This window comes from Pimephales promelas, chromosome 7, assembly GCF_988280905.1.
Source record: "Pimephales promelas chromosome 7, fPimPro1.hap1.1, whole genome shotgun sequence".
NCBI lineage: Eukaryota > Metazoa > Chordata > Actinopteri > Cypriniformes > Leuciscidae > Pimephales > Pimephales promelas.
This window is the reverse complement of record NC_142775.1, coordinates 34,098,060-34,115,336: the sequence shown is the minus strand read 5'-3', so window position 1 is coordinate 34,115,336 and position 17,277 is coordinate 34,098,060. Positions and strand designations below refer to the sequence as shown.

Sequence of the window (17,277 nt, the reverse complement as noted above, 5' to 3'; positions counted from 1 at the left end):
CCTTTGCCGAGATAATCCATCCACCTCACAGGTGTGGCATATTAAGATGCTGATTGGACAGCATGATTATTGCACAGGTGTGCCTTAGGCTACCCCCCCCCCCCCTTTTCAATTTATGAGCCTTTACAAAGGCAGCCTGTTAACAAAGTATTTATACATCAAATTTTTAAGCCTGTACTTTCCTGATGACTCAGGAGAAATATGTGTTTTGTCTAGTCGACTATTAAAGACTATCTTACAAAATATACAATAATAATAATTATTATTTGTATGTATATTTTTAACAGGGGCCAAAACCACCATAAAGGTCACTGATTATGGGATGTATAAGGATCTGCAAAACCTCCTATCACTCTTTGCATTCACAGACACAGATTCTGTTTATGGGAAAACTTTGGATATTCAGTTCACCGAGCCTAATCTTATTTGTGAATTATGAAAAAAAAGGGTAATATCTGTAACACTACTGCTTGGAACTGATTGTTTTGTTTATACGTTGTCTTGCAAAAGTATTCAGACCATTAACCAATATCAGTAAATGTCATATAACCACATTCTGAACAAAAATAAAAAACCTGAAAAACAGCTGCGTCTATATCGTTTTTCAGTGATTGTTGCTAAAAGCTTACAAAGATGGAGAAAAAAATGATTCATACTATTAAATAACTCCCATATGTGATTATCAACATATAGTATGTGTGTATGTAAGTTATTAAAGGGTTAGTTCACCCAAAATCAGTATTTACTCAAGTCAGTATTTACTCACCCTCATGTTGTTCCAAACCTCTATGTGTTTATTTGTTCTGCTGAACACAAAGGAAGATATTTGGAAGAATGTTTTAATCAAACAGATCTCATTCCCCATTGACTACCATAGTAGGAAAAAATACATACTATGGTAGTCAATGGGGAATGAGATCTGTTTGATTAAAACATTCTTCCAAATATCTTCCATTGTGTTAAGCAGAACAAATAAACGCATAGAGGTTTGGAACAACATGAGGGTGAGTAAATACTGACAGAATTTTCATTTTTGGGTGAACTAACCCTTTAATGCAGTCAAAGGACTGTTTGAATAGTTAACTCATGCCAGTCCTTGTCAACACTAGTCATGCATTCCACTATTAGACGTCACTGCCTATCTTTACATGGTCTCCTTGCTGCTAAACCAACTAGATCTCACCATGATGGTAAAGTTCACAATGTAACTTTTTAAAGTCACTTCTGCCTCACTGTACGGATAAACAAAAATGGGTGAACACTGCCTGTGATCTGAGCTGGAGACACAGAGCCTGAGTGACAGTGACAGCCCTTCTCCCCCATTTGGTTCTTTACTTCTTGGTGATCAACATGCTGAAACAGTGATTAATTTATGAGATAAAGCTAGTGACGATCTCTTTCTTTATGAGGGGCATTTTCCTGTTTCTATAGGTACGGGGGTTTCAGACCCTCTGTGATAATGAGTCCTGCGCTATGTTAAGTAAAGTAGGTGACAGGTGTGAGTTTGCATAAAATGGCCGCTACCTCCCATGATGCCTCGAGGGGGGATGGCCAATGGGGCATGGCAATGTAGTGATGATGCTGATTAGCCAGGGGTATATAAAGTAAAACCACCATGTTAACACTTCTGAGCAGTTGGAGCATTCCCAGCCTTGCCTCGGGTGTAGGGATTGCAAGGGAAAAAAAGCAAAACTACACGGTTAAGACCCTGTGTAGTTTTGTTTTTTGGGATATTTTGAGGCTCATCCGTTCTCACACTGTGTTTTCTGAAATAACATCTGGATAAGGACTTTGTTTCAGAAGACAAAACCCTTTGGGATTCGTCCCTTCAATTCAAGGCACTCTTGGATACAAGTAAGTATGCTTTGTGCTCTTGTACCCATGTGCCAGTGCTTTCCTTTGGTGTGAGGACCCTCTTGGAATTGCTCTGTTTATGATGATGCTTTGCTGTGTGATTCTAACAGAGTAGATGTTTACTTATGCTTATGATCTTATTCAAATTGAATGAATATTCATTTGATTTTGTCCAAAGACTTCTCTTTGCTGAAGGTTATAAAATGGTGCAGTGGTTTTAGTAAGGCCAAGAATAGCCTGTGATAGCATTAGAGTGGTGCCCTAGCTGGGCCATGATGTCTTTTTAAGGGAATCAGCAGCAGAGATATCAGTTGCACCTCTAGCTATGTGCCACATGGTGACTGTCAATCAAGCTGGATACTGACTATTTTTAGAGGATGCCTTTTGTGACACTGGGTTTGATTTGCTTATGAACATTTATTGCAGTTTAAATGGATTTTCTTAAAGTGGTTGCTGGAAACTGCCTTATTGTTGTGCAGATACAGTTATTTTCAAGTTATGGTTCTTAAGGTTTAATTCTGAACTTTTGCTATTAATGAACCTGGTCACCTTTGAATAGAGGCTATCATTTATTTTTATTACTCTTAATTTGTTTATTTTTTAATAAATGAGAATGTAAGTCAAATTATTCCTCATGAAACATGATTTGTTCGTCACTTAAACATACACATGCATTGTTGTGTTGTGGTTGTATATTTCAGAGCAAAGCTACATTTTCATTTAGAATTATTTTAATGAATTTAAATATGTAAACTTAAATGATATCAAATTGATAGCTGTACGGGTAACTATTATATTGATTATACACAAATGTAATAGTACTTTTACAACAATAGAATTATTTTCACCTGATTTTTGTTCAGTCTGTGTTGTTCTATTTTAGGTAAAGGTCATGTGTCTAGTAGTTCCTGTCAGCCATTTTAAATTCTAATTATAAACTAGTTTTCATTTTTTTTTTTTTTTTTTTTTTGCAGTGTTTAAACCTTAAGAGATTGTATGATTATGCAGTATGATTATGAATAACATCTCAGTATTGCTTGTCAGAGGACCAGTTTTTCAATCCAGCATTGAGTCACAAGTTCAATAAAGATGCATGAGCCACTTATTTATATTAGTTTTAGATTTGATGATACAGACCTGTCTGGCTGTTATAACTGGAGGGCTATTCTAAATTATGCGTCATGCCGGAAAAAGAGCTCCCTGCAGGCCACAGGCACCAGTTGTTACTGTCATGTCTCAAGACCTGTCAGTTGATATGAGGCCCAAATGTTTGGCTTAACACCCAATTGAGCCACTGAATCTCAAGTGACAGGCCAGGTTCTCTAACAGGTTGATAGGGACCACACCAAATGATTAGTCTGTTTAGAAGCTGCTAAAAATACTGTTCTCTTTTTGAATTAAGATAATATTCTTTTAAGGTTTTGCAGGGTTCCAAGCCAAAACTATAATTTTATTTTATGTCTTCCTTTAGGGTGCCTTCCACCATGTCAACACAGGCGCCAACATTTACACAACCGCTTCAGAGCGTTGTGGCACTTGAGGGTAGTGCTGCAACGTTCGAAGCTCAAGTTAGTGGTAAGAATGTTACCGATTTGCCATTCCATTGCAGCAATGTAGAATTATACTTGAGTCTTTTACAATGTGTACAATATGAAATTAGTTAAAGGAATGTTTAGAATTTATTTGCATAACTCCAGTGTGTTTACATTACATAGCATTGATGGATTTATCTGAATAAGCAGTTTTCACATTGGGGTCTGTAACAGCATTGTATGGGATTCAGCCATTATTATTTGATCGCTTTATTTATTTATGGGAGGGACAGTAAAACATTTAACTAACTTATTTTTTTCTTTATATTTGTTTATAAATACAAATGTTATAATAATCACTGTGCAATGTTTAAGCATCATGATAAAGTTGTAAATGCATTAATATGGTACCATATGTGCATGCTCAGGTCAGGATTAAAATGAAAACCTACAGCTCCATCTTTCTATCCACCAAGAGGACATGAATTTTGACTACAGATTAAGAAATGTTTGTATTTGTCTAGATAAAATATATTTTATTATATTATGATAACATAAAACTCTACACACAGGTAATCCAGTTCCAGAGGTGAGCTGGTTTCGTGATGGCCAGGTTCTTACTGCTGCCGCTCTGCCCGGCGCTCAGATCTCGTTCAGCGATGGCCGCGCTGTTCTGATGATCCCCGCCGTGACAGCCGCACACAGTGGAAGATTTTCTGTGAGAGCCACCAATGGTGCTGGACAAGCCACTAGCACAGCTGAACTGCTGGTTACAGGTAATAACCAGTAACTTGGTTTGAGCTATTGCCACCGGAAACAAATAATAATAAACATGCCTCCCATGTCATTGCTTTCCAAAATACTACAGTTAGCCAACTAAAATTAGTGTTAATAAAATATTAACTTGTCTCATTTGTTAATGATTATAGTGATTACAAGTTAATTTGTAGTAGAGTCATGAATTCTCCCACTGCGTGCTGGCACCCTTGAGCTACAGTAAGCAAATATGTGGATTGATTGATCGGCTCATAAAGTTAATGACTGTTACTTACTTGTTATAGAAAGTGGGTATAGGCTATTGTTAAATTATGCAGGCTGTCATTGCTCGAATAATTTATGGAAAGGAATGTGTGTCACCTTTTCCAATGCTTGCAAGGCAGTGCTGTATTGACAGGGGATTTAAAGGGACACCATGGAGGAATTCCGTTTTTGTCAAACAACGACCCCTAGAGTCACTGTGGAGTACTTGTAGTATTTGACGTTACTATCGTAAATACCACGCACACAGAGATGGCGTGATGTTTATAGTATAAAATAGCACACTGTGTTTAATTTAATTTGTCGTTTAATTAGATCTAATATATGTTGCTAGAGGTGAGAATTTTTCACATTTTTGGCATGCTATCAACATGCATAATCGCTTTTCAGCGTGTTTATGAACGCCGTTGACTTAACGTTACATTACTGTATATATAAATATAGGACCTACCCCAACCCCGTCCCTAAACCTACCCGTCACTGGGTTTAATAGCATTTAATAGTCTTCCCCTACCATAGGAAACAAAAAAAATATTGCTCCCCAGATGTAGATCTACATTTTGCTTTGTTTCGCTCGGACATTTAACGGCGTGCCGTGTACATACACGCGGAATCACTTGGACATTTAACGGCGTAGACATACACGCATACACGCGGATAGCTGAAAATGTGTATAGATAACACAGCACTTGACTTGAAAGTGGCGTGTATGTTTACGCAAAAGTCATGATGTTACATGTTGGGCTATGATATTTTTGATGTTTAACCCAAAAAAAAAAGATATGGACTGGAGCTTTAAATTGTCTTTTCTGTATTTTTTTTTTCTCAAATAAATGCAGGCACAGAGTAATATAGAGATGTAAAAGCTAAAATGGCTTTCCATAGTATGTCACTGTGTTTTAAATAATAAAAGTAATTCTTGATGGTTATTATTTACTGAGGGATGTGCATACATATTGACCAGTTATGTCCAGCCAATCAACATTTTAAATGCAATATAGGCTAGCCTATTCAATGTATGTCATTTCTTTATTGCAGAGTCGTAACTAAACTGACATGGAAACTAGATAATCATTGTCATGTTTTAAAAGTATATGCGCCTATATGAGGAGTGCCATCACGCCTATTGTACTGGTCCCAGATGTTTTGCTGGAAAGTGCACTGTGCGCGTTTCATTTCGTGCACGCGCATATGAACGTAACGCGCGACGCGGTTATCTTTTCCGAGCTGCAGTAAGTGCAGTTTATAAACAAACACCGTTGCCTTTTTGCTCGTTTATCAAACGTAATACATAGTATTTCACTCTCACTTTTAGTAAAAAAAAAAAAAAAAAAAAAAAAACACAGCCCTGGAAGTGGCCGGCATTAGCAAGACACGGAAAGACAAAAAGATGCACTGCCGAGCTGGGTTAGACAGACTAGAGAGAATGCATCAACTTTACTGTTCTTTGCTGACATTAAACTTGGTGAGGAGAGAAAACAAGTCTACCTGATTGCTGTTTCCGAAATTCACTCTCGTGGTGTTTTTTCCCCCTCTCTTTTCGTGACCAAGGATTCCGCTTAATTTTCTTATTGATGTTAACTTGACACGATTTGACACGAAGGGGAGGCGCGGCTTTGAGTAATTTGCGGGGCTATGCAGCAATTTTAATATCCTAGGCCTGTAATATAATATTCATTTGATATAATTAATAAATATAAAAGCCAGTTCAAATTGCACTTGGCAAGAATGGCAGCAGACACACCTGTCAGCTTCTTAGCATGGTCGGCAGACGCCCATTGTTTTCGCTGTTTGAACATGTAACGTTTACTTGAACATTTTTCTCGAGTTGTGAAATGCCTGACAATGTAATTGTAATCTGATGATTGTCTGCGTTGCTAAGTCACTGGTGCAGTGTGAATTGGCCTTAAGAGAGAATTTGATAGCCTGTTGTGTTAAAAGTAAAAAACAAACAAACATGTTAAACCATATTGTAATTTGCAGCTGAAACTGCGCCACCAAACTTCATTCAGAGACTACAAAGTATGACTGTGAGACAAGGGAGCCAAGTGAGACTGGATGTTCGAGTTACAGGAATCCCTGCACCTGTGGTGAAGTTCTACAGAGAGGGAGCTGAGATTCAGAGCTCTGCTGACTTTCAGATTGTTCAAGATGGAGACCTTTACAGTTTGTTGATTGCTGAAGCCTTCCCTGAAGATTCTGGAACTTATTCTGTCAGTGCTTCTAACAGCAGTGGACGTGCAACTTCAACTGCAGAGTTGCTTGTTCAGGGTAAGATTTTTTAGCCGGTAAAAATATGTAGCATTTTTCTTATTTTTATTTTATAGATGTCGCAAATAGCATTTCATTAATGATTTACAGGCGAAGAAGTCGTACCTGCAAAGAAGTCAAAAACAATCATTTCAGCCTCTCAGATTTCACAGACTCGTCAGACAAGAGTAGAGAAGGTGAGTGACGGTGTCTGTGAACTAGCCACAACAGAATTTTACCCCGTAGATCACTGTGTTAATTATTTTCTTTTAACAGAGGATGGAGGCTCATTACGAGGCCTCTGCCACTTCCATGATGCAAATGCAAGTAGAGGGTGGGGTTGTGACCCATCAGCTGGCACATAAGACACCACCTCGTGTGCCCCCTAAACCAACCTCCAAATCCCCCCCTTCACAAGTGACTAGAGTGTCAGGTGCTCGCCAACAGTCTCCCTCTCCTGTGAGGCATGTTAAGGGCCCGACACCCTCTCCTGTCAGGTAATGCATCGGAAGTTTCCAGATTTACATGTGTAGGCAATTCATATTATATTTTTAAGTGGATTTGATGATAATAAGTAACTTTAAAGTATATTTTAAAATCTATAAAATATTTCTTTCCACATTACAAAATGTTTATTCATAAAGTAGTAAGTAACAATTTTGGAAAATGATTTAAATTATGTGCATGCACATTAGATTGATTGATGTAGATTTCAGTCAAATAATAGTAAGCCTAAAAGCTGTTTTACTCTACCCAGAGTCAGAGTGAATCACATCCTACCATGTTGACATCATGGCCAGTTGTGTCTTGTAGTTTACTACTACTTGTACTACTAACAATAAATAATACATATTTTTAAAAGATGTTCGTTTAGCGTTTTAATGGATATAAGGAAATGTCCATATCTTACTGTTTGTCCTGGAGCTGGTCATTTCTTTTAGGGTTTTCATTTTTAAACATTACCTTTTCTAGTTCCATTTAAACATCTCCAGCTGTGTGACAAGTTAATTTTCTACAACCAATATTCCATGTAGTTAATGAGGTCATAAAAACTGCACGTTTAATAATTGTAAAAGTTGTAAAAATTGCTTTCAGATGAGAATAAACAGTACATATCAAGTTTCCCAGCTCTTATTAATCCAAAGGCTAAGGTTTGTGGTTCATGTTCTCATAATATGTTCTTCCATTTAATTTCAGTTCTGTCTCTCCATCTACGAGACTGTCTGTTTCCCCAATCCGACCAGTCAAATCTCCCGTGATGACCCGCAAACAGGTCACGCAGGCCTCTGAGGTCCTACCCCCATGGAAACAAGCAGGGTATTCCTCAGAAGCCAGCTACACCCGCATGATTTCCGGTGCGACACAAGTCCAGACGACTTCTACCCATGTCCAAATGGAACAGCGTTGGGAGGCCTCTGGTTCTATCCAGCAACAAGTTGGAGTTGTCAAAGAGGTAAATAATTTCCCATTAGACAAACTTGCTTTCAGTCTTTCTGCATGTTATGAATGACTTGTTTAGTGGTGCCACCACTTCCTTTCTTCAAGTGTCTATCTCATGTAAATGTGTATTTGTCGGTGAAAATGCCTGTAATGTAAACTCTAACGACATATTGCAACGGAATTCTACTTGCATGTGAAAAAGGAGCAGAAAAACGTGGATGAGAAAAGTTTTGCTGTTGCCACTGTGGTGGCGGCAGTGGACCAGGCTCGTAGCCGTGGGCCGCTCAGTGGCTCTGTAAATCAGCCCAGTGTTGAAACCGGCATAGCTGGAGAACACATTACATCTCAAAATGAGCAGGTAGTCTGGTACTTTAGTGTTGTGGTTGTCACCCATCCAAACCTCATACTCCTATTTTTTTTGTTTTTACCACTGACTCCACAAAGATTTTTATTGGACAACAATAACAGAATTTACTTGCCCATTTTTCCATCCATAACTCCACCTTTCCAAATATAAACTTTATTTTATTTTTTTACATTTATACAACAATTTAGAGATTTCTTTCCACATGTTCATAGATATCATGTAAGGAAATCCAAGAGGAATCAGTCACAACTGTGACAACTCATAAAATCAATATAGATGTTTCAACCACTAGTGAGAAATCCTTTGAAGAGATCTCATCAACTGCAGCGGTAGAATCTAAGAGAATAATATTTCAGTTGGCCACAATTCTAACGCCTTATATCCTGTTTTACATTCACTTGTTTTTCAGAGAGCACCTTCTGATTTTTTTTTGCGTTTAAGGGCAACATTTGAAAGGTTACATATTCAGTTATTAGGTTGAGTGATTAAATAATTTGATTTTATGGTCTTATTTGAACAATTGTCAACAAATAACTTTGATTATGAAGACAAAACATTGTCTTTTCTAAATCTTCAAGTGAATTGTTTTGTAAAGCGTTAGATGAATATAAATATGTTAACTTATTCTTTAGATGTAAAGTAAATGTAAGCCTATGTAAATGTTACCCTTAAATCAATGGAGGTCAATTTGTCTCTTTTTCCACACCTTTCAACACTAACATTTAGCAGACAACTTCACTGGGTGGTGCATTTTCCAGCTTTCGTCCCATAATGTTTTTTTTTTTTTCATTTACAATATTCAAGATCTGTATTTATTTATTTATTTATTTTTTGATGAGAATGGATTCTGTGTATTATAGATATTGATCAGTGATTGCTCTTGTCAGGGTGATGGGAAAAAAGCAGGAGCCGTTGCCACTGTGCTTGCTGCTGTTGATCATGCACGCATACGAAAGCCCACGCATGCTGAAGGGGCTCAGATGGAAGAAGAGGCTGATATAAGACATCAGGAAATGCTAGCCACTAAGCAACAGGTCATAAGTAAAAAGGAGCTGTTGCTTATCCCCACTGAAATGTCAACTTCTACTACTGAGAGTGTACATGTCACCCAGGTTAGAAGCATTTAACAGAAGCTGAAACATGAACATGACATTTTTAGTCTATCTGCATTCAAATATTCTTCTGTTGATTTGCAATAGATTCAAAGAGCTACTGAGGTCAGCTCCAAGGTGGAGACTGACCTTTCACCATCCCCAGTTCCACATTTCACAGTATCAAAAGTTACTGTACCAAAACCAGATCATAGTTATGAGGTAAGATTTGGTGATTACAGGCAAGCAGTGAAATCCTCCTTTTCTAAGGTATCTGGATTTTCAGATATTTAGGAAAGAGGGTGATGAGAGAGACACAACTGATATAACATTAACAAATGAGTTGGAAACAGATGAAATAAATCTGAAATCTATTTTCTTTTAATTAAGTTGTTTTCCTGCTTGCCTGAAACACAGTTCAATTCAACCGTATATTTATGCACAAGGGGTTCCAAAATCTGAGACCACTATGAATATTTTCAAGGTTTTTTTTAAATCAAAATATATAAAATATAAAACATCAAAATTATTAAATGTTTAACATTTTGCTCAGTTTTAAGCCAATGCACAAATCATATAAATATCAGTTTATGCTTCCAGCGCTCATTCTGGAGAACTTGATCATTAGGTTTTACACAGACTTGAGGAGATCAACTGCTGTTGATATAGCAAAAGAACATACCAAATACTTATACATTCTGAAATTAAAGTACATTTAGTTTTCATATAAAATAATAAAATCCTAAATGTATGCATTACACTAGTAGTCTCAGAAGTTGTGTCCCTTTGTGGTAGACTTAATTTTAACTTTTCATCATTAGCCTTTAACAAGTGCCGCCTATCCAGACCAATCTAAAAACCCACCCTCAATACCTAATATACAATCTTCACAATAACTTTCAACATAACATCCATCCATTAGTTTGTCCATCAACCTCTTATTATATCGTTGAGTATTTGTTATCTAAAATTGCTAACTAATTAATTTTTTCCTGCCATCCTTCTAAAGGTTCCCTGATTGTTCCCCTCTGTGTGGCTAAACAAAAGTGAACTTGTTTTTTTGATATTCTGTGATAATGTTGCTCTTCTTGGGTTGGTCAGGTTTCAATAGCAGGTTCTGCTATTGCCACACTACAAAAAGAGTTATCCTCAACTGCTGCTCAAAAGATCATCAAGCCTGTCAGGCCTCCAACACATAAGATTGTGGAGACTCGTGTGACCCCAGAGCCAACCCCTCCTCCTTTTAGAGACACTGCAGAGAGATATCAGACTCATTTCGACAGAGAGTTACAGAGAAAGATAGGTGTTTCGTTTGCCGGCGAAGAGTGGGACGCACAGGTTTGTAGTTTAACATGTTGCCCACTCGCAAAGCTAACATTGACTTAATATCAGTTATTCATCATATGGAGTCTTGTGTGGTTGGATTATCACTTACAGAAAGATTCCTCAAAGCTAACTATTTCTCCTTACAGATTCCATCTTATAAATTGAGGATTTCTTCTCATCACCTCCACCTAATCTTTATTAAAACATTTTTGTTTGTTTCAAACTCGTTCTTTTCTCAACCTCTTTTCTTTTTTAGCATTACCTGTGGCACTTGATAACAAAGCAAATTGTATTCAAGAGTCACTTGGTTTGTAAACAAATGTTGATTTTTTTCTTGCAGGTTGTTGAGACTGCAGCGATCCCCTCCGCTATCAAAGAGCCTGTAGTGCCCCCTACCTTGAAAGCAGTAAGTGTTTTATTAGCATTTTGATGAAATGCTGCTGATTTGTAGATTCACTTGAAGAACCACTAATTGGTGTCTTGTTCATTAGGGTTTGAAGAATGTGACTGTCACAGAGGGAGAGTCTGTCACTCTGGAGTGCCAGATTTCAGGCCACCCCACCCCAGCTATTATGTGGTTCAGAGAAGATTACAGAATTGAGCACTCCATTGACTTCCAGATCACTTACGAAAGCAGCTATGCCCGCTTGGTCATCCGTGAGGCCTTTGCTGAAGACAGTGGCCGCTTCACTTGCACTGCTACCAGTGAGGCTGGAACTATCAGCACCTCCTGCTACCTGCTTGTCAAAGGTACATTTTATTTACAGTACTGTAATAAAATTTCTGTGTAAACATTTTTTTGTAGAGAACAAAAATATGCTTGTTTTAAAGGAGTAGTTCACTTTTGAAAAAAAACGTTTGCTGATAATTTTCTCACCCCCATGTCATCCAAGATGTCCATGTCATTCTTTCTTCAGTTGAAAAGAAATTAAGGTTTTTGATGAAAACATTCCAGGATTTTTCTCCATATAATGCACTTCAGTGGGAACCAAACGGTTCAAGGTCCAAAAGACCTTCCAAACAACTGTTCAAAAGGCTTTAAACGATTCCACACAATGAATAAGGCTCTTATCAAGCGAAACGATCACTCATTTAATAAATAAATAACAAAGTTTAAGTTTTCTAAGCTCAAATGCTCGCCTTGCTTTTTTCTGTAACACACGTTCGTGACTCTCCTGTTCGAACTCGTTCATCAAAATGAATGAATCTTTTTCCGAGTCATTTGGTTCATTCAACGAACGAAACGAACGAATTAACTCAGAAAAAGATTTGTTCATTTTGATGAACGAGTTCGAACAGGAGAGTCACGAACGCGCATCACAAGGCGAGCATTTGAGCTTATAAAACTTAAACTTTGTTATTTATTTATTAAATGAGCGATCGTTTCGCTTGGAATATTTTCATCAAAAACCTTAATTTATTTTCGACTGAAAAAAGAATGACATGGACATCTTGGATGGCATGGGGGTGAGTAAATTATCAGCAAAAGTTTTTTCAAAAGTGAACTACTCCTTTAAATGTAAGTCTGTAATAAGCTATAACAATTATGTTCACAAATGTTTTAAAACAATACCATAAATTTAAATCTTCTACCACCTCAGTGCATCTCTGTTGAACCCAAGGTTGAAAATCTTGAATGAAAAGACTATGATAAAAAAAAAAAAACAAAAAAAAAACAAACCCAGGGTATCCCTCTATCATAGTTTGAAAATAAAAACAACCTCAAAAAACCATTTATGTTATACTTTTTTTTACAGTGTCAGAGGAGATTGAGAGCAGAGAGGAGATAACTGTCCAGGAGAAACAGTAAGTTACAAGGGCAAGAGCATGGACTACTAAAAGAGTCGAGCCAAAAGGTAACACATTTTAATATTTGGTGTAATTATATTGTGTGTGTGTGTTTTTCAAACAAGGACTGTCATTGAAGCCAAAGAGGAGACCATGTCTGAAATAAGCGCGGTCTCTGTGGACATTGGAGCACCTGTTGCTCCTTTCTTTGTGAAGAAGCCAGTGGTTCAGAAGCTGGTCGAGGGAGGCAGTGTTCTCTTTGAGTGCCAGATCGGAGGAAGCCCCAAGCCCCATATTTACTGGAAGAAGAGTGGAGTTCCACTCACTACTGGATACAGGTATAGATTTCGAGCAAGTAAACTTTGGATCTAGTTGGTCTCTACACAGTGAAAAATAAAGCTCATACTTTCCTCGTAATTTAACAGATATAGAGTTAGCTATAACAAGGATACAGGGGAATGCAAGTTGGAAATTTCCATGACATTTGCCGATGATGCTGGAGAGTACACCATCTTTGCCAAGAACCAACACGGAGAGGCATCTGCTTCCACATTCCTGTTTGAAGAAGGTTAGTTGTGACTTTATTATAAAATGTGACTTACAATTAAATAAAGCTTTGAACAAAAAACAACAACATCCATCATGCATTTACAGAGGAGTTTGAAGCCTATTTGAAGAAACAGGATGTGACATATGTAACGGAAGTGACGGCAATGGTGCAGGAGCCCAAAGTTGCGGATGTGCCCCCTGTAGTTGTAAGTGAATATGAAAAAGAGCTCATACAGAGGAGAATGGCTCAGCAAACACAGATGATGAAATCCTTCATCTCAGAGACGGTACGATTTTATATGGGAAAACAAATTTTTGTAATGAGATCCTAAATCACATAAAACATTTGCATACTAAGAAATGCCTCTAAAAAAACGATAATTAAATAAAAATGTATAAACATTTCATTCTTTTCAGGAATTTCAAATATCTGCTATTGAACGAAAAATTATCCAAGAGATTGAAATCCGCATCCTTAAAATAACTTACCGAGAGCTGGTTATTGAGGATGGTGAGGAGATGGTCATGAATGTTGCTGAGCATGAGGCTGTCGGATCCTCATTTAGCACTCCTGTCAAAAGCTACAGAATTCTGGAAGGAATGGGTGTTACTTTCCATTGCAAGATGGAAGGAACACCATTACCAAAGGTAATGGATGGTATTTATATTGAAAAGCAGTATTTTTACAGCAGCAGCACAATGTATACAAGTAATATTATATGATTTGTGTTAAATAGATTGCCTGGTATAAAGATGGCAAGCGCATTAAGCATGGAGGCCGCTATCAGATGGAGGTTCTACAAGACGGAAGAGCCAGTCTGCGCCTACCTGTGGTGCTGCCAGAAGATGAGGGGATCTATACTGCATTTGCAAGCAATATGAAGGGTAACGCTGTCAGTTCCGGAAAACTCTATGTAGAGTCCACTGCAGCTGCTCAGCCTTACTACCCTCAGGCCGAAGCTGTGAGAAGAGTCCAGTGAGTTGCCTTTGCCTTCATCTCTGGATTTGCTGTTCTGTAATTATGTTTATGATAATGTTGTCCATATTTACACTTTTATTTAGGTCAACATCTCCAATGTCTGCTCGCTCAACTAGCTACTCCCCTGGACGTTCTCCTGCTCGTTCTGTTAGCCGCTCTCCTGCTCGTAGACTTGATGACACTGATGAGAGTCAACTGGAGAGACTATATAAGCCTGTTTTTGTACAGAAGCCATCATCCTTCAGGTGTTCTGAAGGACAGACTGCAAGGTTTGACTTAAAAGTAGTTGGAAGACCTATGCCCGATACTTACTGGTTCCACAATGGTAAGTGTGTTTTAAAGCCGCACTACCATTCAAAAGTTTGGGGTCAATTTTTTTTTATTGATTTATTTTCCTATTGTTCTATTTAGCAAAGACTCCTAAAAAAATGCATCACAGTTTCCACAGTTTTAAAAAACAATTTGTATTAACATTGATAATAGAAATGTTTCTTAAATACTAAATCGAGAATGATTTCTAGGATCATGTGACACTGTAATGGCTGCTGAAAATTCAGCCTTACCATCCCATGAATAAATTATAATAAAATATATTCAAATAGAAAACAGTCATTTTAAATGGTAATATTTCACAATATTACTGTTAACTTTATTTAAGACTAAATAAATGCCATGTCTTGGTGAGTATGACAGACTTCTTCGAGAAAAAAAAAATATACCCCAAACTTGTAAACAGTAGTTTTTGCCTGGTTATTTGTTTTCTTTCTTGCCTGTTGAAAACAGAAAAAAAAGAAAGTTAATTTTTTATCTTTTATTATATTTACCAAAGGACAACAAGTGGTCAATGACTACACCCACAAGATTGTGGTAAAGGAGGATGGAACTCAATCAATGATTGTGGTTCCTGCCATGCCTCAGGACTCTGGAGAGTGGACAGTTGTTGCTCAGAACAGAGCTGGAAAAACAACTGTTTCTATGACTCTCACTGTTGAAGGTAAACCGTTTTTTTTTTCCAACTGTATTTGATCTTGACTCAATGGTGTGGAACATTGTGTAAAAACTCATCTGTGTTACAGCAAAGGAAAATTTGGTCCGGCCCCAGTTCATTGAAAAGCTAAAGAATATCAGTGTTAAGGAAGGAAGTTTGGTTGAGTTGGCAGTAAAAGCCATTGGAAACCCCCTCCCTGACATTGTCTGGCTGAAAAACAGTGACATCATCTCTCCTCATAAATACCCTCACATCAAGTATGTTACTTTACTTTGGATTTTTGTTTAATTATTTCATTTTTTTTTTGTACTATCTATACTAAATTCAAAAATTGTATTACAGAATTGAGGGTACCAAGGGACAGGCACATTTCCAGATTCCTCAGACTTCCGGGTCTGACAGTGCGTGGTACACAGCCACAGCTATAAACAAAGCCGGTAGGGATACCACTCGCTGCAGAGTCAATGTGGAAGTAGAGTACACAGAACCTGCACCAGAAAGAAGACTCATCGTTCCTAAAGGAACATATAAAGCTAAGGACGTTGCTCCACCAGAGATTGAACCACTGCATCTTCGCTATGGTCAGGAACAGTGGGAAGAGGGTGACCTCTATGACAAGGAAAAGCAACAGAAGCCACACTTTAAAAAGAAGCTAACCTCAGTCAGGATGAAGCGATTCGGTCCCACTCACTTTGAGTGCAGACTGACCCCTATTGGAGACCCAACTATGGTTGTTGAGTGGCTCCATGATGGCAAACCGCTGGAAGCTGCTAACAGGCTGCGTATGATCAATGAGTTTGGCTATTGCAGTCTTGATTATGAAGTTGCTTATTCCAGAGATAGTGGCGTCATTACATGTAGAGCCACCAACAATTTTGGTGCTGACCAGACTTCTGCTACACTAATTGTGAAAGATGAGAAGAGTCTTGTGGAGGACAGTCAGATGCCAGAGGGAAGAAAAGCACAGAGAATGGATGAAATGGAGCGAATTGCCCATGAGGGCGGACCCTCTGGAGTAACTGGGGATGACATGAGTGAAAGGACCAAGCCAGAGATTGTCTTGCTTCCTGAACCCATAAGAGTATTTGAGGGTGAAACCGCCAAATATCGCTGTAGAGTGACCGGTTACCCCAATCCCAAAGTTAATTGGTACCTCAATGGACAGCTCATTCGAAAGAGCAAACGTTTCAGACTACTCTATGATGGTATTCACTATTTGGAAATCACTGACTGTAAGTCCTATGATTCTGGAGATGTCAAAATATTGGCTGAGAACCCAGAGGGTAAAGCTGAGCACACTGTCAAACTCGAAATCCAACAGAAAGAAGACTTCAGGGCAATCTTGCGCCGCGCTCCTGAGATGAAGGCTCAGGAGGCACCGGGCCCTGAACATGGCCGAGTGTCTTTTGATGTTGTGAAGGTAGATAAACCTGTAGATGCTTCACAAGCAAAAGAGGTTGTCCGACTGAGGAAGGTCGAGAGAGTTGTTCATGAAAAATCCACAGAAGAGACAGAAGAGCTGCGAAGCAAATTCAAACGCAGAACTGAAGAGGGCTATTATGAAGCCATATCCTCAGTTGAGATGAAGTCTCGCAAGAAGGACGAGTCTTATGAAGGAATGTTAAAGAAGAGAAAAGATGAACTTATGCACTGGACCAAAGAGGTGTCTGAGTTAGAAAAGAAGAAAGAGGAGGAGGAAGGCAAACTTACCATTCCAACAATCAGACCTGAGAAAATCACTCTCTCTCCAAGCATGGAGGCTCCAAAGATCTTGGAAAGAATTCAGAGCCAGACAGTTTCACAGTCTGATGAAGTTCGCTTCCGTTGTAGGGTTGTTGGTAAACCAGACCCAGAGTGCCAGTGGTTCAAAAACGGCATTTTACTTGAGAAATCAGATCGTGTTTACTGGTATTGGCCTGAGGACCATCTCTGTGAATTAGTAATTAAAGATGTCTCAGCTGAGGATTCTGCTAGTATCATGGTCAAAGCCATTAACATTGCTGGTGAGGCTTCAAGCCATGCTTTCCTGTTGGTTCAAGGTATGTTTTTTCATTTATAAATCCGTTTTGTGGTCA

At 38.2% G+C, this 17,277-nt stretch overlaps 2 protein-coding genes across 2 annotated transcripts in view; both read left to right on the top strand.

Moving 5' to 3' along the window:
* Positions 1-432, top strand: part of ccdc141 (coiled-coil domain containing 141) — a 40,982-nt gene extending 40,550 nt beyond the window's left edge. Inside the window, exon 28 of the mRNA XM_089133372.1 lies at positions 288-432. Coding sequence (XP_088989498.1) covers positions 288-305 — 18 coding nt within the window. The 3' untranslated portion in view covers positions 306-432. The remainder of the gene's footprint in view (positions 1-287) is intronic.
* A 2,906-nt stretch (positions 433-3,338) lies between these two features.
* Positions 3,339-17,277, top strand: part of ttn.2 (titin, tandem duplicate 2) — a 161,554-nt gene continuing 147,615 nt past the window's right edge. Inside the window, 18 exon segments of the mRNA XM_089133368.1 lie at positions 3,339-3,429; positions 3,959-4,162; positions 6,408-6,695; positions 6,786-6,871; positions 6,951-7,171; positions 7,872-8,127; positions 11,239-11,304; positions 11,390-11,648; positions 12,656-12,704; positions 12,812-13,024; positions 13,112-13,254; positions 13,341-13,522; positions 13,653-13,883; positions 13,973-14,211; positions 14,298-14,539; positions 15,044-15,208; positions 15,291-15,459; positions 15,545-17,241. Coding sequence (XP_088989494.1) covers positions 3,339-3,429; positions 3,959-4,162; positions 6,408-6,695; positions 6,786-6,871; positions 6,951-7,171; positions 7,872-8,127; positions 11,239-11,304; positions 11,390-11,648; positions 12,656-12,704; positions 12,812-13,024; positions 13,112-13,254; positions 13,341-13,522; positions 13,653-13,883; positions 13,973-14,211; positions 14,298-14,539; positions 15,044-15,208; positions 15,291-15,459; positions 15,545-17,241 — 4,801 coding nt within the window.